Source organism: Sardina pilchardus, chromosome 18, assembly GCF_963854185.1.
Source record: "Sardina pilchardus chromosome 18, fSarPil1.1, whole genome shotgun sequence".
NCBI lineage: Eukaryota > Metazoa > Chordata > Actinopteri > Clupeiformes > Clupeidae > Sardina > Sardina pilchardus.
In genome coordinates, this window is record NC_085011.1 from 26138010 (window position 1) to 26160545 (window position 22536).

At 45.6% G+C, this 22536-nt stretch overlaps 1 protein-coding gene across 4 annotated transcripts in view; it reads right to left on the minus strand.

Annotated features, from left to right (window-relative positions):
- Positions 1 to 197: 197 nt before the first annotated feature.
- LOC134064047 (1-phosphatidylinositol 4,5-bisphosphate phosphodiesterase epsilon-1-like) overlaps positions 198 to 22536 on the minus strand; it is an 83315-nt gene continuing 60976 nt past the window's right edge. The window contains exons 20-37 of one of the 4 annotated variants that reach the window (XM_062519831.1): positions 22397 to 22504; positions 21867 to 21983; positions 21287 to 21445; positions 20656 to 20785; positions 19925 to 19966; positions 17366 to 17493; positions 17025 to 17142; positions 16022 to 16153; positions 14692 to 14985; positions 11305 to 11468; positions 10101 to 10362; positions 8228 to 8337; positions 6992 to 7120; positions 5585 to 5794; positions 4949 to 5113; positions 4088 to 4303; positions 3463 to 3747; positions 198 to 1934 (exon numbers count right to left, since the gene is read on the minus strand). In XM_062519831.1, coding sequence (XP_062375815.1) covers positions 3580 to 3747; positions 4088 to 4303; positions 4949 to 5113; positions 5585 to 5794; positions 6992 to 7120; positions 8228 to 8337; positions 10101 to 10362; positions 11305 to 11468; positions 14692 to 14985; positions 16022 to 16153; positions 17025 to 17142; positions 17366 to 17493; positions 19925 to 19966; positions 20656 to 20785; positions 21287 to 21445; positions 21867 to 21983; positions 22397 to 22504 — 2652 coding nt within the window. In that variant the 3' untranslated portion in view covers positions 198 to 1934; positions 3463 to 3579. The remainder of the gene's footprint in view (positions 1935 to 3462; positions 3748 to 4087; positions 4304 to 4948; positions 5114 to 5584; positions 5795 to 6991; positions 7121 to 8227; positions 8338 to 10100; positions 10363 to 11304; positions 11469 to 14691; positions 14986 to 16021; positions 16154 to 17024; positions 17143 to 17365; positions 17494 to 19924; positions 19967 to 20655; positions 20786 to 21286; positions 21446 to 21866; positions 21984 to 22396; positions 22505 to 22536) is intronic. The other 3 variants (XM_062519833.1, XM_062519832.1, XM_062519835.1) reach the window with 3 other exon arrangements.

Below are 22536 nucleotides of genomic sequence, written 5' to 3' on the forward strand. Positions count from 1 at the left end.
TAATCACATAGGTAAGTAACTATAGATACTTTCTTTGCAATTCTTATTCTCAGAATATGTAGTGCATTAATATCTTTAGTTCTTCAAATAGTTTCCGTTTCATTCTCTGGAGTTGCATAGAAGACGGCCTTTTCTCGAAGCCTACACAAGCTAACTCTGCACCTGACTATTTTTAACAGAGTCTACGGGGCTTAAAAACCAAGTCCAGAACAGGAGAATAACACTGTGCCCTGTGTTGACCTCCATGACCATGTGACGAGTAGGCTCTTATTGACCATTGCAGATTGTTTTTTTGGCACAATCTTGCACAGGTCATACAAGCAGCAAGCACATATTTATAAACTCAAAGGATTATGCCCGTTGTAACCCAATGCTACTACTGGAGAGGAGAAGACATTAATAGTCAGACAAATAGTCTGTCATGAAGTCACAGCTGTATTGGATGATCTAAAATCATTACTTCAGTAAACTTCACTTCCAAATGATGTGATGATAATCCCTTGTTTACTGACATGTCCATAATTATGTTTCATTAACCATGATATCAAGGTGTGTGTGCTTTATGAAAATGAACCACTCTATTGACACATTTAGAAATCATGTTATGTAATACTGTATCAGGTAGTACCCTGCAAATTTGCCATTAGTATGTATGTGCGCTCCATCCACGTATAAAAGCTAGTTTGAGCAGTCGAATCACCTCTCAAATGAAAGCATTCATATTCATCAATAGGTCAACATCAGTAGCATATTAGCTTTCACCACTTACTGTTTTGGACACAGTGAGACTTCTTATTGACATCCATATGCAGAAAGATCTTCACAAAGCTAATGATACAAAGACAATCCATCTTAAAATAGTACGTTTTGTTTAGCTGAAAGGACCAGTTGTGATTTAACTGATATCAACGATCAACACTTTAAAATACAAATACAACACAGAACCACATTAAGGTTGTTTTTTCTACAAATAAATTAAAAAAAGAAAACAAACTTACAAAATATATGTACAGAATCAAATATACAACTTCAGTTATGTTGCCTTGTGGTCAACATGAATACAACTTCTGTCAATAATATACAAGAGTAAAATGTCTGTGCATTATATATAACATAACACTACATTGCGAACATGATGTGGCGTAGCAGTTTATCTCTAATGACCGGTACTGTGACACGACTGCACAGCTGGAAGTTCCCGTTGCCATAGAGACCTATAGGACTATCTTGTGCAAAACACACACATGCACGCACACACATACACACTCACATACAGCAGAAACTATAAGCACTGCTCTTATCACCATTAATCACCAACATTATAGCAAAGCCGCAACTAAGAAAAGAACCAATCCACTTATAATTTCCTACTGAATAAAACTCAGTACTGTCTGATTATCAGACTCTGCTATACTGAGCAGCTGTCGGCTTGGTCAAGTCCGTTCACCTTAAAACCCAAAAGCACAGAAGAAGAGTACCGGCCAGAAGCAGCAGCAGCAGGCCCGTCCAGCTCTGGCTCCAGATGCCCAGTCAGCGGATGACCGCACAAGGATGATCTCCCCAGTCAGTGCAGAGGGCAGAACACATCTCTCATAGAGTTTCTGTCCTCACAGGACGTGTGTGTGTGTGTGTGTGTGTGTGGAGGGCAGTTGGATGCTAAGGTGCTGTAGGTGTCTGAGTCTGTTTGTATTCATGGCCGTCCTCAAGGGTGGTGCACACACACACACACGTCTGCCTAGCACCGAGGGAGCTCAACATGGAGGATGTGAGAGTGTGTGTGTGTGTATCGGAGGCTCCATTTCATTTGTGGACCTTCCAATTCCATAAGACAGGGAGGGTCCAAGAGGGGGAGGAGAGGGTGTGGTCGAACAACACTCTCTCCACCCCCTGTCTGTTCTCAGCCAACCACGTCTTCAGGCCCTCCGACAAACTTCCTGTAGCCAGAGAGGAAAACACACACACACACACACACACACACACACATCAGCACACTTCCAGAGCTGTTGGGGAGGTGAAGAGCATTAACACAATGGGTGCCTCTCAAAATCTTTCCTTGATCCTCAATGCTCGATCCTTGAGGGGCGTTCCTACTGATCTATAACTAATACTGTATAGATAGACTATCCCATTGTTGCCGCCCCATCATTCTCGATCTAGATCAGTGAGGATCGAGGCCAGAGGAGTGAAGGAGGACGTATAAAAGCCCAAATGAGAGGCACCCTATAACACAAACGCATCAGGTTCTGCACACGCTATAAAGACACACACACACACACACACACACACACACACACACACACACACACACACACACACCAGCACACTACCAAAGCTGGTGGGTAGCTCTAAAGATACACACAACGCTTAAAAACAGCCTTTGAATCTTTGAAGATATGATTTAAAGTTGTTAAATCTGTCTGATTAGAAAAGCTCTACTGAATGTGTTATAATATTAAAAATAATGAAACGGTTTAATCACACTAATGCACACCAATTTTATAGACACTTATCCTAACCAAGCACTTAAACCAATTAAATCAACAAGAAGGGCAACAATGTAGCTAAAGCAAATCATGCTAACATTAGCATTAATATTTCACAGTCGCATACAATTAAGCATTAGCATCACTGTAAATGAACCCTTTCTTAGTTGAAGAGGCGATTTAAAGAAAACCATCATAACACAAGATGCATTTTTTAGTCAGATGCGTGTCTCGTGTATTTGTAAAATAGTCTGTGTGTAGCATCCATAGAAGAACACAGATTCTACCCTTGTTTTGTGTATTTGTGAAATAGTCTGTGTGTAGTGTCAGCTCTGATAAAGAGCGTAAGGAAGCGCCTCTGATAAGAGAGGAAGTATGCGTTCATGAGATCACGCTCATCAGGGAAAAGTGGAATTCGCTGCACGCATCTCAGGTGGAGGACAACAAAACTGTCCAGAAAAACGTAGTCTGAACACCTCTTCATTCTTTCCTTTCTTGTGGATCTTCTTAATATTTATATATATATATATATATATATATATTGCTTTATTCATGCTTGGCTTGCATGAATACGTTTGCAGACTTAAAAGGTGGCATGACTTCAGTAGTATACACTCATTTGTAAAAACACCACTGAATTACGTGGGAAATCAACTCATTGCAAATGGTGCTTCCTGACTTCCTCAGCAGTATGGAAACAATTACCAATAACTTACAGCCATAGTGGGATCAGACTGAATTTGTTTTCATTCTTTTTCACATTTATTTTGTGTTTTTGTGTTACGACTGTTTGTGAGTGTGTGTGTGTTTGTGTGTGTGTCTTTGTGTGTGTCTCTTTCTGTGTGTGCGTGTGTGTGTCTGTGTGTGTGTGTGTGTGTGTGTGTGTGTGTGTGTGTGAGTGAGTGTGAGAGAGAGAGAACAATACAGCTAGAAAAAAAGAGAGAGAATGTGTGTGTGTATTAGTTGTTAGTTACCATACCTGTGGCTGTGGGGCGGAGACCGTGTGTCCACTCCAAACGCACGCAAACACACAAACACACACACACACGCACGTGCATGCGTATGTACACACACACACACACACACACACGCCCGCTCACTCGCAGGTCTCTGTGAGGTGGAGGCAGCATGCTGCGCGCTCCTCCTTACTGTGGCCCAGCTCCAGAGCAGCCTGCGCCCCCATCCACACGCCGCGGCTACGCCCCGTCAAGCGCTTCAGCTCCCCCGCCAGGGACAGGCCCCGCCGCCGCTCGTCACGCGCCGTCTGCACACACACACACACACACACACACACGCAGGCACAGGCACAAAACACCATGGTGTGAATAGCTGTAGTGTGAAGTATCAAGTGAATAAAAATGGAGGTGACATTTGTCATTTAAGAAAGAGGAGAGGAAAGAAAGAAAGAAAGAAAGAAAGAAAGAAAGAAAGAAAGAAAGAAAGAAAGAAAGAAAGAAAGACTTAAATGCACTTTACAAAAGTGCCAACGAAGCATACGTTGAATTTGAAAGAATGACTAAAAGAGTTTGTAACCACAACATATCATGCTTTATTTATGTATTGTGGTTTCAGACTCCAACACACACACACACACACACTCCTACCTGCACCTGCTCCTTCAGTTTGAGGATGAACTTGCCGGCCCCCTTCCAGCGGCTCTGGGCCTGGAACACACACTCGTGCTCACTCAGCACACGCTGCACCGACTTGGGTGGGGCCCTCCTGCCCGGCATCTCCTTGGCAACCTCCTCCATCAGCACGTAGTGACTGGCATCAGGTGGAGACAGGGTACCGCTGGAGTGCTTGGTTTTACTCAGAGTCTGGAGGTGTGTGCAAGATGAAGATGTCAAACAAACCATTATAAATATGCCTCATATAGGGGCAGCAATTACAAATACATAGGCAACATGTAGGGGTCGCAATTACAAATGCATAGGCAACATGTAGGGGTCGCAATTACAAATGCATAGGCAACATGTAGGGGTCGCAATTACAAATGCATAGGCAACATGTAGGGGTCGCAATTACAAAGATGTACACTGTATGGGGGTCACTCTGTATCAAATCAGATAAAATAAAGGAAAATGGTTGCTGCACCATCTCAGATTTTGCTCAAAGCTTGTCTACCTAATATCTAGGTCCCAAAACCAAGACCTGTAAAATATGGTTGTTAAATTCCAATGTTTTCATATATTTTCCATCCCTGATTCTTGCATTGTGCTTCTTATTCTCTCATAAATGCCTTATCCATGTTTGGTCATTAATATCTTGAAAAGCATTATTTCTAGCCTGCCCAAACTAAGGCGGAAGACAGGCATGTTTTCAGCATGACTGAACCTTTCATTTGAACACTGCGTGCTTTACATAAGGCCATTAAGTATTGCATTATATTAGGATCTAGTATATAATATATTATATTATATTATATTATATATATGATATAGTGTTTGTGGCCCTAACGGTACCTGGTGAATGATGTCCTGCGCCGTGCTGTGGCGCGTGGCTTTGATGACGGTGCGCGGCTGCTCAGGAGAGACGTCGTGAACGTGCACCAGGAACGAGTCCTCATCCATGACGCCGCCGCTGAGATCCTCGGCTCTCTCCGGGACCGGGCTCCTCTCTGGCACACGCTACACACAGAGACACACAAGGAGCGGAAACACTCTTGCTCAATGGCCTCTGACCAGTAATGAACAGCTGGAGGTGTTTGAATCTCTTCTCCAGTGTTTGTATAATGGTGGAACAAAAACATTTCTCAAGCTCACATGGAGTTGTGCAAAAATATCATGCAGTAAATACAATATGCCAGTAGGGGGAGCTCCAGGGAAAGACAATTTACTAACTACTGGAAAACATGCACGTTTAATCCATTTGTAAATGATACACCTTTGGCCAATTAAAAGGAGCCTTTATAGGCAATTGAAAATAACAAGGGGAATTATGGCCTGATCTTCAACTGAGCCTCCTTGTGTCAATATGTAGCACACTCAGGCATGGATGCACGGACGCATGCACGCGCACATGTACGCACACACACACACAAACACATATACGGACGCTCAAACAAACATAAACAAACACCAACAGGGACACACACACACCTCGTCTTTGGTCTTGAGGCACAGGCGGGCGAGGTATCCGTCCTCCGGGTTCCAGCTGTTGAGCACCTTGAGCACCTCCTCCTCGGGGCCCAGGACCCTCTGCAGCGTGGGCTTTCCCCGCGCCTCCCCTCGCTCCCCGCGCTCCCGCGTCAGCGCCTGCCTCTCCTCCAGCAGGAACACGTCAGGGGGAGGGGAGCAGGAGGACAGCAGCTGGGGAGGGACACACCGCCACAGTCAGGAGGAGTAGCAGGAGTGGGTCAGGAGGAGTAGCAGGAGGAGTGATGGCGCAGGAGGAGAAAGCAGAGCAAGGAGGAGCAGTTAGAAGGAGCAGGAGCAAGGGGGAACAGGTGGATCAGAGAGAGGAGGAACAGAAGAGTAAGGAAGAGACGGCGACTGAGGAAGAGCAGGAGGGTGAGGAGGAGTGGAGTCAGGAGGAGCAGTCAGGAGGAGGACAGTGAGGAGCAGAGGCGTAGTTAGCAGAAGGAGAGTGAGGAGAACCAGGAGGATCTTAGTGAGGAGGAGGAGTGGGAGTGTGAGGAGGAGTAGGAGAGTGAGGAAGAGCAACAGTCAGTAGGAGCAGAGTAAGGATGGAGTGAGGAGCAGGAGCATGAGGAAGAGTGATAAGAATGAGGAGGAGCAGAAGGATCAGTGTGTTGGAACAGGAACAGCAGAGTGAGGAGGAGGTGTTGTATGAGGAGACGCAGTTGTATGAGGAGACGCAGTTGTATGAGGAGTAGAGTGAGGAGGAGGTGTTGTATGAGGAGCAGAGTGAGGAGGAGGTGTTGTATGAGGAGCAGAGTGAGGAGGAGGTGTTGTATGAGGAGCAGAGTGAGGAGGAGGTGTTGTATGAGGAGCAGAGTGAGGAGGAGGTGTTGTATGAGGAGACGCAGTTGTATGAGGAGCAGAGTGAGGAGACACAGTTGTATGAGGCAGAGGTGGAAAAGTCCAGCTTCAGAAAGTAAAAGTCCTACCACATATCTGTGTCAACCATTCATTTAAACCAGCTGATTCTAATCAGCATAATTATTCAGCCAGGGAGAGCAGCTAATTGGTGAGACCACCTGTGCTAAGTGCACAGGTAGAACAAATACATGGTTGGATTTTTACTTTCTGAAGCTGGACTTTTCCACCTCTGGTATGAGGAGACACAGTTGTATGAGGAACAGAGTGAGGAGACACAGTTGTATGAGGAGACGCAGTTGTATGAGGAGACGCAGTTGTATGAGGAGCAGAGTGAGGAGGAGGTGTTGTATGAGGAGCAGAGTGAGGAGGAGGTGTTGTATGAGGAGCAGAGTGAGGAGGAGGTGTTGTATGAGGAGTAGAGTGAGGAGATACAGTTGTATGAGGAGACGCAGTTGTATGAGGAGCAGAGTGAGGAGGAGCAGGGTGAGGTTCTAGTGCTCTTACTTTGCTGATGAGCTGTGAGACGGTGGTCCTCTCGGTCACACACACCACGCTGAAGGGCTCAGGGCCCGGGGCTCCATGCACCGTCACCTTGTACTGCACCGCCGCCCGCCGCTCCTCCGTACTGAACAACTGCACACCAGCAGACGGGACGAGATGCTGTTTTAGTGTCTTTAGTAGAGTTTACTGTCATTTTAGTCATGCTGTTTTAGTGTCTTTAGTAGAGTTTACTGTCCTTTTAGTCATGCTGTTTTAGTGTCTTTAGTATAGGTCACTGTACTTTTTAGTCATGCTGTTTTAGTGTCCTTAGTAGAGTTTACTGTCCTTTTAGTCATGCTGTTTTAGTGTCTTTAGTAGGTTACTGTCTTTTTAGTCATGCTGTTTTAGTAGAGTTTACCGTCCTTTTAGTCATGCGGTTTTAGTGTCTTTAGTATAGGTTAAGGTCTTTTTAGTCATGCGGTTTTAAGTGTCTTTAGTATAGGTTACTGTCTTTTTAGTCATGCGGTTTTAGTGTCTTTAGTATTAGTTACTGTCCTTTTAGTCATGCTGTTTTAGTGTCTTTAGTAGAGTTTACTGTCTTTTTTAGTCATGCTGTTTTAGTGTCTCTAGTAATAGGTTACTGTCTTTTTTAGTCATTTGGGTTTGTTATGCTATCATCCGGGTTACGGTGTAGAGCATGGTGTATGTGGTGTCTTAAAATACAGGGACCTTGAATTTCCCCTTGGGCATCAATAAAGTGCCTGTCTGTCTGTCTGTATGTCTGTCTGTCTGTCTATCTATCTATCTATCTATCTATTTATCTGTCTACATGTATCTATCTATCTATCTATCTATCTATCTATCTATCTATCTATCTATCTCTATAAGCAGGGACAACATGGCCAGGGCACGGTAAAACACACAGTGGACACAGTACGCGGCAGCCATGTGTGCCAGTGAGTGTGGATATTTACAACGCCTGAGTTCACATGAGCGAGTCCTTCTAGTACAGTGGCTGGAGCTAATTGTGGTGGTCTGTTGCGCTAATGGGTGAATTTATGCTGTGTGCGTGGGTGCTGTGTGTGTGTGTGTGTGTGTGTGTGTGTGTGTGTGTGTGTGTGTGTGTGTGTGTGTACAGTATGTGCCTGTGTATGTGCTGAGTGTGTGTGTGTACGTGCGTGTGTGCATGTGCGTATGTGCCTGTGTGTGTGTGTGTGTGTTCGTGTGTGTGTGTGTGTGTGTGTGTCTGCTGTAACTGACCCAGGCGGCTGGTAAGGTGTTGCCGGTGGTGTTTTCGTCGGCCCTGCGGCTGTAGATGAAGAGGCTAGAGATCTCATTGTGCTGGTTCCTCAGCTGGAGGTGTCTGTAGCCTGGAAACACACACACACACACACACACACACAAAAACAAAATGTCTTTCTTGAATTTGTGTCTGAACTGAGTGAGTGTTCCCAACCCATTTTAAAATCACACACTCACTCAGATGCAGTGAGGAGGCTGACACACAGATCACCACCAGCACCACTGTTCTCACAGCTAACTGGGTACGTCTGCAGGCTTCTCATTTGAGACCATGAAAATCCTCCTTACTACTTTTGTAAGTTTGGTTTTCTTATATAAACATCTGAGGAAGCCTTGAAAGGGCCGGAACTAATGAAACTATCAGGAGCCCAATCTGGTTGTAGTGGGCTGTTCTCTCACTTGCTCCTTGTGTTCCTTTAGTCCTGCTCCCAGTGTTCAATCTAAGATGCGTCTGCTTTGACTGCACTCTCATTTCTTCTAGAAATATGCTGAACCCCATGGCTGATCCCTGCAGAAGGTCCATCTCCATGAGTCCTCTCTGGTCCTCTCTGGTGACACTGGGCATCAGCTTGACCACAGCTGACCCACCCTATCACACAGCTGATGAGGTGCTGGCCCCAGACATGTTCTATAATGATGTCTTGACAACGGCAGAGCCAGCATATCAGACAGCTGATGAGGTGCTAGCTCTAGACATATTTTATAATCATGTCTTGACAACAGCCTATCGTACAGCTTCTGAGGTGCTGCCCCAGACATATTTTATAATCCTGTCTTCAATTTCAATTCAATTTCAATTTCAATTTCATTTCACTTATAGAGCGCAAAAATAACACATGTCTCATGGCACTTTACAGAGTGTTAAACACTCAGAGAGAGCCCATGAGTAATAAAGACAAGAAAAACTCCCTAGAATTGGAGATACAAATAGGAAGAAACCTCTTGACCACAGCAGAGCAGAGCCAGCATATCACACAGCTTCTGAGGTGCTGGCCCCAGACATATTTTATAATTATGTCCAAGTATGCGTGGCCTGTTTGGGTTCCATCAGTGTCCCCATGCAAAACAAACACGATGGGCCCGAGCAAATTCAGCATGTCTGTGTGAATGTCTCTGGTGCTCCTGCGGACTGCTCTACAAGGCCACTGCATGGCACACACGACCCTGATTGGGCCGCGGTGGGCAAACATGTGGGTTTCCCCCCGAAAGTCTTGTCCCCACAGCTGGAATGAGAGCGGCTGAATTTAGATTCGCAGGAGAAGTAGACACACACACACACACACACACACACACACACACACACAAACACACACTGCGGGGTGAGAGAGTGGAGGACAAGCATGCAGAGAATCCGCTCTTCTGGAGATGGAGTGTCACACACACTTCCTGTGGAGCTGCCTGTGATGGCATGTCACTCAAGAGCACTCCCATCTGGGCTCAGAGGCAGTACAGGGCCTGCACCCACGCTTGCACAAGTCAGAGATCTTAAGAGCGTTTAGGATATATCAGCAGTGGGGTCTTTATATCATATGCAATTTGCATTTAGTGCTCATTTCAATGCCTGTGAGCTACTGTACACCACTATAGTGAATATATCACCTGTGTCTGTTCTCACCTGTCCTGCGGTGTCGTGTCTGTTCCCACCTGCGTCTATCCTCATCTGTCCTGTGGTGTCCTGTCTGTCCTCACCTACGTCCTCCTGTCTAGTACACCAGTCTCAGTGTCCAGTCTCACCTGTCCTGAGGCCACCTGTCTCAGTGTCCTGTGGTCACCTGTCTCAGTGTCCAGTCTCACCTGTCCTGTGGTCACCTGTCTCAGTGTCCAGTCTCACCTGTCCTGAGCGCTCTGATGGGCAGGATCCTCTGGGCGGTGAGCTGTGAGCTGCTGTGCTCCACCACGGTGAAGCGCAGGAAGGCCAGGTCCTCCATGACCACGGGGAACGTGAAGCTCTGGCCCCACATGGGGTTCAGCGCGTTCCGGTGCGCTGCCTTCGTGCGGAAGTGCGCCGCGTCCGCCGGCATTCCCAGGACGTCCACCTCCACGCACGGACTGGCGGCCGTGTTTCCGGGACACACGTTCTGCCCGGAGATGATCTAAAACAGAGCCAGCACAGGATGCGCGAGAAGAGAGGAGGGGAGAAACGGGAGAATGAAATACCTTTGCTTCCGAGCAGAACAGTTTGTGTCTATTGCCATGGCGACAAACCTGTGTGTTCATACCACTGTCATTGCTTTGGCTGTTATGCCAACAGGACCACATTATGAGTGAGGACAGGGCCTGTCTTAAAAGTGTGTGTGTGTGTGTGTGTGTGTGTGTGTGTGCGTGCGTGTGCATGTGTATGCGCTGGGTGACTATGCTTTGTGTTGCATGATATCTACAAGCAATAGAGATGACGAAAAGCAGTTGAATGTTGAACAGTCCAAACATCCCAATGACTTCCTCTCAGACACACACAGGGACATTCTTTTAGCATATTTTACACACACACACACACACACACACACACACACACACACACACACACACACACACACACACACACACACACACACACACACACACACACACACACACACACACACACACACACACACTGGACAGAGAGATTGCCTCTACAGTATATTTACACAAGCTAACTTTAAAGCTAAGTCAGCAGGAGTAGAGGGTATAGTCTCTTCCAGAAAAACTGCTTGCATTGGTCTGTACTTCCAATCAGCTTTAATATCACACTATCTTATCAATGGGATTCTTTTCTCTGATTGGCTGATTGGGTGGCCTTTAACTTAATATAACAGGTTACCTTTGAAGTAGTTCCAATATGTTGGCCGTACTAAATTCACGGAACTAAATGAGACTAAATGAACTCTCGGCGGAGGCAAGAGAGTGCTGCGCACGTCGCCGCAGTTCTAAGCCTCCACCTCGCCATTATTTCCATCGAACAGGTCGCCTCGTCCACCGCTATCCCTTCCATATTAGACCCTGTACAGGCCATGGAGGTGGCGTCTGGGGGCTGCAGCCAGGACAGGTGTACTCACAGTGAGGGAGAACTGGGCAGGGCACAGCCCCTCCAGGTCTCTGTCCAGCGGGCAGAAGTGGCGGTGGAGCGGGCAGTTCTTATCCCACAACACGGCAGGCTTCAGAACATAGCCACAGCTGCCCCCACTCTCAAACAGGGCCGAGTTCAACTGCAGAGGCAGGTCTGAGAGGGGGAGAGAGAGAGGGAGAGAGAAAAGGAGATGGAGAGAGATAGGGGAGAGAGAAAAAGAGAGAAGGAAAGAGAGAGAGAGAGAAGGGGGGAAGAGAGAGGGAGAGAGAAAAGGAGATGAAGAGATAGGGGAGAGAGAGAAAGAGAGAAGGAAAGAGAGAGAAGGGGGGAAGAGAGGGAGAGAGAGAGATAGGGAGAGAATGACGAAAAATGGACAAATGAAGAAAGAAAGAGAATGAAAGAATGAATGGAGCAATGAATATTGATAGAGTATTTACATACAACATTTTTATGCTATCTCTTCAAAAGAAGCCAGAAAAAAGGGATTAAATCATTTTCACTTTAATGAATTATTTTATGTAATCATCCTGAAAAATTAGGGTTTTGCTTTCGGGAAACCACAAATCCCCTGGATTAGAGTCCATCTGCGTCTCTCTGAGGTTTGGGTGACCAGAGAGCAGTCTGCTGGCATGGACCATGGAAAAACAGAAAAATCACCGCTGACCGATGGGCTCCCACCATTGTGCATTTGTTACAATAACAACAAAAAAAAAGAAGAACAGTCCAATCTTCCTCTACGAACAAGAGTCCAAGCATGTTCCAAGTGTACTCAGGAAAGGTCATCGTTTTTCAAAGCCGTGGATCTGGGAATCTAAGGCTCCTCCCTGAGCTCTGAACATCCTCTGGTCCACTCCACAGTGCACTCCATACACAACTGTACAGTGGCTTTTCATTCATACTAAGTGTAGTTAATGCGTGAATGTTCCAAACACAGAGAGTAGCTTTAGTCCCAGATCTGCTTAAAAAACCCATGCCCTTTGATGAGAGGATAATACATTAGAGAGCCCACTCTGGCTGACGGAGAGCGTACATTAGTCTACCTGCCAATTACGCACCCCCCCGGCCCCCTCCACCCAAAACCCTCACCTCCCTCCACAACGCATTAGTGCGGAATTTAGCTATCAGCCCACAGAGACTGTGCCCATTCAGCGGTGATTCAGCTGTGATATACACACATGTAAATCATTATATTTAGTGAGTGTGTTACGCTAATGCCATATTTGATTATTCTTGATCTATTTGTCCTTCTGACTAGTGTTGTTTTTGGCGGCCTGTTTTGGTTTTAGTTTTAGTCTAGTCTTTGTGTCAAGCTGTCATTTTAGTTTTTATCAGTTTTAGTCACGTTCATACTCTTTTAGTCTAGTCAAGTTCTAGTCGACTAAAAGTATGAGCATTTTAGTCTTATTTTCGTCTAGTTTTAGTTGACGAAAACTAATGACTTTTAGTCTTGTTTTAGTCAATGAAAATTGGATTTTATTATCTTTTTATTAATGCAATTCTATTTTAAGGGGTTGTTCCTCCATAGACTGGGTAAGACTGTTTTTAGTGGCAGGCACTATAGCACCAGCGAACTCTGAAACTATAGGACTGGATGAAATGTGTAGATAACGGTCTCCACTGATAAATATCACACAGGCTAACCTGGAAATGAGGTCCTATGTCCAAAATTCTGAACTACCCCTTTAATAGGAAATGATACATTTTGGCTAATTTTCATGGATTAAAAAATTACAAATATTACAGGTTACATAGGCACTGAACATTGACACTGGAATCAGGTATGTTACACAGAGTTTGGTCTCCCCCTGTCACCATGAAAGGACTATTTGGAATATTCTGTAGACCTGCTGTTCCTTTTCTGAGAACAATTTAACTTAAGATCAAGTTGTCCTTAGGCTATTGAATGCTGTAAATGTGGATGCTATTTCACCATTAACTAAGCGTGGTTACACACAGTTGTCATCTTAATGCAGTGTTTTGTAGCCTATAAAACGCATTTCACGTTCATCACTCAGTTTTCGTAGGCTACAGGCCTATGCCTTGAGTGGTCGCTGCCCCTTTAAATGCGTGGGACTTTAAATTACGTTTTAACTCCATGCTGATTTTGTTGATGAACAGCACCGTCTTTGATTCAGTTTCTCTACCGTTTAAATAAACGACACACGCGCACTTGTGTGGTTGGTAAGGAATTGTTTTCAATAGTTGTCTTGCAATTCCCACACAACATTAGATAGCCTACTAGCCAAGGTTCCATTAAAAATGTGTCTATGATTAGAACTTCGTTGCTGATCGGTGGAATAATGTTATTATTGTAGCCTATATGACAGCGCCAGCATCAGCTGGACAGAAGCTTAGGCTACACACTAATGAAATCTGCAGTTGCCTGTTAACATTTTCATCTGAATTAGATCTACATGCGGAGGTGAGATAAGTAGCCTAGTGCAAAGTTGAACTGAGAGAGTTGCCAATCTAACGGACTGAACGTAGCTATATTTCTTAGCTTCTATTAGCGATAACGATAGGCTATACATCTACCGCTCCTTTGCTACATGATCAAATATGATCAGATGAGTGACAGAAGCACCGGATATGACCAACAGGCCCACGCGAGAAACGCTGGTCTTCTGGTATGATAATCAGACCATGCAACCTGATGCGCCCCTGAAGTGAGACGCAGGAAACAGAAATACTGCAAAATAATAACACGACTAAACGACACAAAATAATGTTATAGCATTCCTGTCCTTCTGGTCTTCGAAAATGAAGAGAGATGTTAGCATGGTTTTTATTTGGTAAACCACATTTAGTCTCGTTTTTATTCGTCAACGATATTGCCTTATAAATTTAATTATAGTCATCGTCACATGGCCAGCATTTACGTTGCGTCTCGTCTCGTTATAGTCACGTGAAAAAAGTTCGTTGACGACGATATTTAGTCATAATTTTCGTTGACGAAAGCAACACTACTTCTGACCAACGTACTAGAGCACATATTAAAGCCAGTGAGAGTGGGAGTGGGAGTGGGCTTGGTAAAGGAATACACATGGCTATGGATTGGCCATACAGTAGGCACAAGGCCAGAGAGCTAGTGCTGCAGGTGACCACAGCCATATGCACTGGCACATCCTCTTCCCAATGCCCCCATTAGCAATGCCTTTTTGCTTAAATATGCATGGTTGGATGGCCAGAAGCACACACACGCACGCACGCACGCACGCACGCACGCACGCACGCACGCACGCACACACACACACACACACACACACACACACACACACACACACACACACACACACACACACACACACACACACACACACACACACACACACACACACACACACACACACACACACACACACACACACCCACTCACCGTCGGTCTGGTAGTTGAGGGCGACCAGCTGGATGCCGTGCAGCCAGAAGAGCAGGGGGCTGGGGTTGGTGGAGTCGATGCGCGTGGCGGCGGGGTAGGTGCGCAGCAGCTGGGAGCGCGTGTGCTGCATCAGCTTGTGGGAGTAGCGGCGGCACAGGCGCTTGGCCGCGTTCTCGTTCACCGAGCTCACGTGGTAGCACTTGGGCGTGCGGATCAGCCAGCTCAGCGACGGAGACGGGCTCATCGACGGAGACGTGGGCTCCTCCCAGCTCTGGCGGGAGCTCTCTAGCATGCCTGTGTGTGTGTGTGTGTATGTGTGTGTGTGTGTGTGTGTGTGTGTGTGTGTGTGAGAGAGAGAGGTCACAGAGGGACAGTGAGTGCACATAATCATTACACTGTCCTGAATGAGCTATATTACAGGGAATCAATGAAATCATTGAATATGCACGTTATACTGTGTACGTTTAAGGTTGTATGCATTCATTAGGCACATACATTCCCCCTTTCCCTTTTTGCTAGTTTAGGTTCAAATGTATGACAACCTAGGAAGAACAACACAGGCGGAGGTCTGCGCTCTCTGAGTGCTTTTCTAGTTGCTTATGTATTTGTGCATTATTTACCTACTAGTATTGTCTTCTTCAATCGATGCATGTGCAGTACAGTTGATTGTGTAAAACTCTAATTACCTCCGCCAAGGAGGTTATGTTTTCATCGGGGACCGGCCGATTGTCTTGTCTGTTTGTTTGTTTGTTTGTCTGTCTGTCAGTCTGTTTGTTAGCAAGATAACTCAAAAAGTTATCAATGAAACATGAAATTTTCAGGGAAGCTCAGAAATGACCCAAGGAAGAAACAATAAAGTTTTGGGAGTGATCCGTAACTCCGTCAGGATTCCGGAGCCGTTTATGTTTTTCGCTTAGTGGTGGCGATTTGAATAGTTTAGGTAAAATGTATGGCAACCTAGGAATAACAAATCAGATGGAGTTCTGCGCTCTCTGAGTGTTTTTCTAGTTATTTTATTTCTGAATTACATATCTAACATTGTTTAGGTTTGAGTTTAAAACTTACTCTGAATAAAGTAGGTTAGAGAAACATCAGTATAGCTTTTGGAAGATTTGGAAGTGAAACAAAGTAAGTCAAAAGAGAGTATGAGAACGAAAAGATAAATAGGAAGGTAGGCAGAGAGAGAGAGAGAGAGAGAGAGAGAGAGAGAGAATGAGCTGGGGGGCATAGCCAGATAGAGAAGTAGAGAGAAAGAGGGAGGGAAGAGAAAGAAAGAGAGAGATTGAGAGCAGAAGGCATGAGGACAGGGAGTTGGTGGGCCATGGTGTACCTTTCCCTGAGGGCCGTGTCAAGGGAACTGGCTCTCCTGGGAGGCTTTTTCCAGGAGCGTTCCCAAAGATAGACTTCCGACTCTTTCTGTCCTTGCCTCTGGCCGAACCAGACGGAGTTAGAGTGGAGAGCCCTGGACCACACACACACGCACACACACACACACACACACACACACACACACACACAAACAAACATACACAAACAGACAGATATGCACAAGCTTAGATCATGTACTGTAGATACATGGATACACACATTTCCCATACACATTAAAGCAACACTAAAGCACTTTTCCTCTGTGGCACGCATGTTTATCCAGTAAATAATGATGCCCACAGACAAGATAGAGTATGTTGCATGATTTTATGAAAGAATGATGTATTGTGATATCGAAGCAAGTTAAATTTGTTATTTCTTATGTCTCATTCCATCGAACTTCAGATCCGTTATCCGATCTGGTAAACTTCCATAGCGCGGTTATAGCCGACAGAGGGCCGCGAAGCAAATGCAGAAGTGTCGTTCACCCTGTTACGCGTTGATGAACCACTGAAATGATTTTGGAAGCATTATTTTAAGGTGCAAAACATGCTTTAGTGTTGCTTTAAAAGAAAATACATGCAGAGACAGCATCACACAAATCAGCACATTAGATGTGTTCACATGGGCTCATCAGCGGGCCTTCAGACCTGGGAACTTCTAATCAGAAGATGATGAGAGATCGGAGAGGTCCTGGGTGTGTGTGTGTGTGTGTGTGTGTGTGTGTGTGTGTGTGTGTGTGTGTCTGTGTGTGTTTAAGTGTGAGTGTGAGTGTGAGTGTGAGTGTGAGTGTGAGTGTGTGTGTGTGTGTGTGTGTGTGTGTGTGTGTGTGTGTGTGTGTGTGTGTGTGTGTCCACAGACCTGGGAATTTGATGGCCTGGTAGTAGATTCTGAGATCGGAGAGGTTCTGAGTGTTTGCGTGCGTGCGTGCGTGCGTGTGTTTGTGTGTGTGTGTGCCCACAGACCTGGGAACTTGACGGCCTGGCAGTAGATGATGAGATCGGAGAGGTCCTGAGCAATCTGTCGTCCCTCTTTTTTACTGCGTGGCAGATTGAACTCCTCACCCAAGTCCATGTCAAAGATCTGACCAGCAAAGCAGCAGTACACAGTACAAGGAGATAAGAATAAATCGATAAAAGATTAAAAAAAATAATAATAATAAAACTAGCAATGGCAAATCTCGGGGGCAACTCAGGTTATTGCTCCAACTGAGCCAAAGCTAACACCAAAGGTAGCTTGTATTGTCATTATGATGAAATATTATACATACTGTATGACAATTTTGTCCAATCACAGAGCAGTTTACCTTTCCTTTATTCTGATGGGCTCCTTCTCCTTTCTTGACCCTCTTAGGGATTTCATCACTTGATTCAAACTGGAATTTTTCCCCCGACGATGACAGTTTCCCTTCTGGCCGGTCTTCCAGAATGTTGTCTAGATCCACAACAGGCAGACACACACACACACACACACACACACACACATTAGTAGAAGGATCCATTCTTCAACCAAACTCAAAACCGTCATTGTATCTGTATCACATTGCCACCACAAACCTCCACAACAGACCATGCAACATTCTTGTTAGTCCAAAGCGCGCGCGCACACACACACACACACACACGCACACACACAGGTTTCACATCACAGAAGCTTTGAACAAGACCAATCATTCATGAAAGCCAGCCATCATTATCATAACAGCACTTTTTGTGAATCTCCACAAAAGATGACACATCAGTTCATTTCCATCTCTGTGAGTGAATGGGCTGGATGGGGTCTAAGTTATATTTTCATATGGAATTGAGCATTCTATTTACAGTATTCATCCTTTCTTTTTATCCCTTTATTGTATTCCTCCTTTCTTTTTATCCCTTTACTGTAGTCATCCTTTCTTATTTGCTTACCCCTTGTTGTTTGCATTTTTTTTATTTCCTCCTCATGTCACATGTTCTGATATGAAAGTATCTTTCTGTAGCCAGCTACACAGCGCGCTAACGCAACACGCTAACACAGCACGTTCTGCTGGACGCTGCAGAACGGAGGGGTGCAGACAGAGTGGACGAGAGAGGAGGTCAGCGCACATGTTCTCTTTCCAGGAAATGTGGAGCGCATTAAACTCCCATCACATGGGGTGTGTGTGTGTGTGTGTGTGTGTGTGTGTGTGTGTCCTGAGAACCCAGCTGTCCCTGGGCCCCTCCAGACAGGACCCTACCACCCGCAAGGGTCAGCGGCCGCCCGAGAACACAGAGCCCATGACGTGGAGCGGCCTGTTTATCCATGTGAGTATTTATACCAGCACAAACATCCCCACACCCCCTCTAGCCCTCTCTCTACTGCCCTCTCTCTATCACTCTATCTCCCTCTCTGTCTCTAGCCCTCTCTCTACCCCCTCTCTCTATCTCTCTCTCTGTCTCTAGCCCTCTCTCTACCCCCCTCTCTCTATCTCTCTATCTCTCTCTCTGTCTCTAGCCCTCTCTCTACCCCCCTCTCTCTATCTCTCTCTCTGTCTCTAACCCTCTCCCTATCTATCTCTCTCTCTATCTATCTAGTATGTATGTATCTATCTATCTATCTATGCTCCTCTACCCCCCTCTATGTTTCTCCCTCTCTCCTTCCCTTTCCTTCTCTCTCCCTCTCTCTCTCCCTCTCTCCCTCCCTCTCTCCCCGTGCTGACCCTAACCTCTCCCCCCTGGCTGAGAACATGTGTGGTAGGGGATTCCCCCTCTCCTCTGCTTACATTACGTCAGTGACGCGGGGGTGTTTTGCTCTATTACCCATAGTGCCCCATGTCTTTGTGATTCCTCACACTGGCTCTCTCCTCTGAGCCTCCGCTCATTCATGTGTATACCACTGCACTTTACCTTTAGTCAGACATGGAGTGAGAGAGAGAGAACAGTGTGTGTGTGTGTGTGTGTGTGTGTGTGTGTGTGTGTGGCTTGTACTGTACGCCCCCAGGTACAGAGAGGAACCATTTAGAAGAACACACCTGACATATCTCTCTAACAAGGCCACATTTTAAGGCATCTGACACACACACACACGCGCGCGCGCGCACATTCACGTAAGCGCGCAAATGCGCACGCACCCAAGCACGCGCATACACACACATTCACACACACACACGCACGCACGCACGCACGCACGCACGCACGCACACACACACACACACACACACACACACACACACATACACACACACACACACACACACACACAAGTACACACATACACACACACACTGTGGCACTGACTCTGACAAAAACCAGCTGTCGTACAGCTAGATTGTCGAATGGCTGGAGGATGGCCAGAGATCCGACAGAGGCTGGGGAGGCTCTCTCTCTGTGTGTGTGTGTGTGTGTGTGTGTGTGTGTGCGCGTGTGTGTGTGCGTGTGCGTGTGCGTGTGCGTGTGCGTGTGTGTGTGCGTGTGCGTGTGTCAGAGAGAAATGGAGAGAGGGAGAGAGAGAAAGAAAGAAAGAAAGAGAGACAGCAAAACTGAGAGTGACTGTGTGCTTCAGTAAGCTTCGTGCATAAAACTGAAAGTCATGCAACAAGGCCACAGTATTATCACATAACATACGCAGGGTGAAAGACACGTGTGGCTAACAGTAACAGAGCCAGTAAGAGAGGTCATAGAGAGAGAGAGAAAACAGAAAGAGAAAGAGAGAGAAGAGAAAGAGAGAAAACAGAATGACAGAGAGAGAGAGAGAAAGGGATAGAAGAGAAAAAGAGAGAGAAAACAAAGACAGAGAGAGAGAGAGAGAGAGAGAAAGTAAAAAACATGCAGAAGTACTGGGCAACAAATAAGATGGCTGCTCAAACTTCACACTGTGGATTTATGCTTGATAGCGGTCAAGTTTTTACCTTCTTGCCCATACAAAACAGGAGAGGTTATGAGGACGTCAGCTAAAGGAGGGAGTCAGGCGTATGGGGGAGAAGAACGAAAGAAAAAAGAGAGGGAGAAAAAGAGAGTAAGAGGCATGGTGAACTAGCATGTGGGGATAACTAGGAACGTTTACAACTCTATCAGATAACCAGGGCCGGAAAGGACCTGCCTGGACAGAGAGGACGGGGAGAGGAGCTAAGATATCCTAAACGTCTCAGAGGAGATCAGAACCACTCTGTGGTCAGAGCAGCGAAGGAGAGCAAGGCTTGGAAACTTGGAAAATGGTGGAGAGAACACAACTATAAGAAAGAGAAGAACACAGTTCAACTAACAGGGGTCGCCAAAAACCCCTGGCAATGCCTACTCGCCGTGCAACAGCTGCCATAAAGTGCACAGTGTGCTCTAGAGCAAGCACGAGCATAAATCCTCTCTACAGCTAATTCCAACATTAATCTGGATTTGTTAGGTCTGATAACTACATAAGCTTCTGGCAGAGTATCTGGGCTAAAGTCCAGAGTTTCTAGAAAAATCCATAGCTGTGTGAATGTGCTACAATGGGCCAAAAGTTTCAAAGCCTGATACTGTAGTTGATATTTTAACAATAAAACCCCATCCTGTACATTTCATTAGTGTTTCACAAGTATGAAACCGTTCTATACTATATTTTATATTCTATATTCTGATTCTGTTCTGTCAGTTCTCCACTCACCGTCAGACAGAGACTCGTAATCGTAGTCGTACTCATCTTCCTCCTCCTCTTCCTCCTCGTTGGCACCGGGGGAGGTGCCTGACATTGGGCCGTTACTCGCCTGAGCCTGCATAGACGCCAGCTGATGAGCCTGAAAACAGGAGCAAATCATCAACACAACGCAACACAACACAACGCAACACAACACAACACAACACAACACAACACAACACAACACAACACAACACAACACAACACAACACAACACAACACAACACAACACAACCAGAACACAACCAGAACATTAACATAACATTTCTATCACACCCACCACTTTACAGTAATTTCCTGTGTATTAACGGCTGTGTCCAATAACTCAATGAATCAGAATTGATTGTTCAGATTTTTAATCAGATTGTGCTTTAATCATAGAGAAGAACGAAGAAAAGAGTTGACGAATAAGTGTTACTGCACCAGAAGAAGCACTTTCAATTGAAAACTCTGAACTATTCCATCATATGAATTCCCTTATCCATTATGTAGAGGCTGTGGAAATGGTTGTGATGTTCCAGCAATTCATGAAACAATGTGACATCTCTCTTTTATTGGTCTTTTATTGGCCATCTTGATGATGAAGGTGCAGTAGACTCACCTTCTGTTTGAGGATATCCACAGGAGCTTGGTGGGCTTTCAACTTTTTATTTTTCAGCAAGATCTTCCCTCGTAGTTGCCATGGGGACGGCAGCAGAGGATCATCGGAGAAATCACTCTCGAATAGGAACTTAGTCACCAGTTTGTCCCCGAACACCGTCTGCAAGTGCAACATGACATAGGCACAATAGTGACATCCTCCAACAACCAAACCTACACGTGTTACATTATACTGTATTACATTACATTACATTTGGCTGACGCTTGTTAGCCCAAAGCGACTTAAGACATGGTAAACAGTTTAAGCTTTTTCAAGCAATTCTCACAACAGTTCTAGGATTTTTTTTTAAAAAAAGGTAGGGAACAATAAAAAAATAAGTGCATCAGTGAGTGCTGTTTTTAAACAGTCAAGTGTCAGTTAGAGTTAGGTGGTAAGTCTAGAATCAGCAAGACTAGTTGTAAGTAGTGTTACGAGAGAACGTCTTCCCTGACATAGAAGTGAGTGGCTCAACTCTGGCTGGAATGACTCAAGTGTTTGATTGTTTGTTTGTTTGTTTGTGTGTTGTGAGCTGTGCGCAAACCTTGAAGATGTCGGCCATCTTGCGCTGCTGAGGCAGAGAGCAGTGGTTCTCTATGGAGAGGATGACGGGGAGGTCAGAGGTCACGAAGGCAGAGCGGTTCACCGCCTCCACCACATCCTGCAGGAACATCACATTACATTAGATTACATTTAGCAGACCCTATGTTGTGTCCAAAATGACATACATACAGTATGTCAACTATATTACAAGGGATTACATTGTCATTATATTGTCTCTGGAGCAACTTGGGCTTAAGTGCCTTGCTGAAGGGCACAACGGTGGAAGACGGGCTTCAGGCTACTACATGCTAGCCCAGCCTCTCAACTAATACTACCAATGCCCCATCACCACACAGCGTCTCTGACTGACTGTCATTCAACTCTCAACTCTCAATTCAATCTGACACATTAGAAATGGTCGCAAAGAACCCCTTATAACAGGCACCATTTAGACATAAACCACACTGGGAGATGATGAGCGTCACTAAAGCCGGTGGGGGTTAAAGGTTAAAGGTTAAAGGGTAAACTCACTTTGAAGGGGATGCGTGTGGTGAGTGTGTGGCCGTGGTAGATTATGGGCATGCCGTCATCTCCATCCCAGCAGTCCAACTCCACACTCCTACACCCTTTCAGCAGCACCTGTGAAATACACACACACACACGCACACACA